General features: G+C 38.8%; 1 protein-coding gene across 1 annotated transcript in view; it reads left to right on the forward strand.

Annotated features, from left to right (window-relative positions):
* Positions 1-562, forward strand: part of LOC118427834 (tumor necrosis factor ligand superfamily member 6-like) — a 5,484-nt gene extending 4,922 nt beyond the window's left edge. The window contains exon 5 of the mRNA XM_035837806.1: positions 199-562. Within this exon, the coding sequence (XP_035693699.1) occupies positions 199-486 (288 nt within the window). The 3' untranslated portion in view covers positions 487-562. The remainder of the gene's footprint in view (positions 1-198) is intronic.
* Positions 563-2,308: the final 1,746 nt, after the last annotated feature.

Genomic DNA, 2,308 nt, shown 5'->3' on the forward strand with positions numbered 1-2,308 from the left:
TCAGTATGGCCTCCAAGTATAATCTCAAAGCAGATCTAAACTCCTTCCCATTTGCCACAGCAAGATCTGCTTGGAGATTATCCAAGTACCATTTACAGCATAGTGGTGTACAGAAAATGCTTGTAAAACGACATTGGGCGGGAGAGATGATATTCATTAATCATAGTATGTTTATTAACTTACTCATTCATTCCCTAGGTACAGTTCACCCATATTCCACAAGAGGGCGCTCCAGACACGGGATCGCCGCACCTGTCCTTCTCCGTGTACCAACTGCCCAGATCACCCCCCGCCTACCGGATCATGACGAGCGGTGGTACAGTCCACACCGTGTTGGAAGGTGGGGCGTGGGCGAAGACATTTTACGTGGAGGGGGTGTTCCGGCTCCAGGCGAGAGACCACCTGTATGTGACAGTGTCTGACTTGGACAGGGTGAACCCGTACGAGTATGCCACGTACTTTGGGGCGTTCTTAGTTTCACGGTGAAAGATAATCGTCCTTTTCTTTTGATAGAAGAAAAATCAAAGGTTTCAGAGCAACGAAAATCTGTGTCACTATATAGTTTTAATGGCACCTTATTGCCTAAGGCTTGGGGTGTTTGGCCTACTCAATCCAGAGCAATCCTGGCTAAAATTCCAATGACATTCCATAGATGTAGTGCCATTGAAAAAACAACAACACGATTTTCCTCATTCCACCCAGGTGCCAAAAAAGTTACCTGACTTCGGTTGGGGAGGTAAAAGGCAGTAGAAGAAGAGGTTGGGCTCTGCTTCCACTACCCTACCCTATACCTATAGCTTCTCACTGCCCTTAAAGACCCTTTTGTACTACCTTTCCTTTTTACATTTAATATGCAGTTAAACTGAGAATGATCACAGCAAAGCAGGCGGGTAGCGGGAGCCTTGACTCAATACATGTCGTCAATGCAGATGATCATAACCAGAAGATTGATAGTATTAATTCTCTATATTCGGAACCAGTGCAATGGGACCCACACTTTTATGCACAGGTTTATGTACATGTAAATATGTATATACATTCTTTTCCTATTACTAGAAAATGGTAAACAAAAAATGAAAAGGTCAAATCATTCAAAAATAAAACAAAAAAGACTTCGTTTGAATCATGACAGTGTACATGTGTTCCGTTTAATTTTGAGAAAAACTGGACTATTGACCACAAAGAAGAATGAATAAAAAAACACTGCCAAACTGCAGGCCATGACATTGGACTAACCTTGAAGTGCATTTTTCATGTCTTTCTCTAAGCGGCGTTGCATTTCAATTATTCCTGTAAATAGATTGATATTCTATGCTATGCTTTACTGATCGATTCAGAGGTGTTCTCTCTACTGTTTTACGAAATGTGAACGGAATAGTTTACTTCGATTTCAAGTTATCGTTATTTTAGAAATTCTGTAAATATTGTACATAGCTTTAAATAGACCTACAAGTTACATGTCCAGGTAACTATATGCGTACCTTCTACCAATGATCATGTACAGATATTAAAAACCAAGTTAATATACTGATTGAAACTCCTCCTTGCCGTTGCCATGGTGACAGTTGCTATGGTAACGTAGTCGGTTGCCATGGTAACAGAATACTGATTATTGAGGGGGAGTCGGGATTCGACATTGGTCCAATTTATGGACGCTTAACTACATGACATGATCTGACACATTTGATTACTGTTTTTTCGGGAGTTTATTTGTGTTTCAACTCTCCTTTACATAGGCATTGTACTTTTGTTGATTCTATAATTCATGAACAAACAACGTCTGTTATATTGTATCATTTGCGTCATGCATATCAATTGAGTTAATCATCTTATTATAACTATTGTCATCATATATCGTTACAATGTTGTATTCAGGCGTATATTGTTTATATATTATATTGTATCATTTGCTTCATGCACTTCCATTGACTTAATCACATTTTTGTCATCATATATTGTTACAATATTCATGCACATATTGTTTATATATGATACTAATACAAGTTTGAAACTTGAGTGCGCCACCACAACGTCTGTATGTACTCCATCAAGAACAATCCGGGACAGCTTTTTAAAGGCCTTTGTTTTGTACTTTAGGACACTCATCGGTTCTTCACTGTAACCATGCATTCAAAAGCAAGTTGTATCTTGGCGTTATAGACTATTTCATTGACAGGAAAGGTGCGTTATAGACTATTTTATTGACAGGAAAGGTGCGTTATAGAATATTTTATTGACAGGAAAGGTGCGTTATAGACTATTTTATTGACAGGAAATAGTCGTTACTGTGACAAGCTAAACTAACGGT

Source organism: Branchiostoma floridae, chromosome 12 (assembly GCF_000003815.2).
Source record: "Branchiostoma floridae strain S238N-H82 chromosome 12, Bfl_VNyyK, whole genome shotgun sequence".
NCBI classification, from domain to species: Eukaryota; Metazoa; Chordata; class Leptocardii; order Amphioxiformes; family Branchiostomatidae; genus Branchiostoma; species Branchiostoma floridae.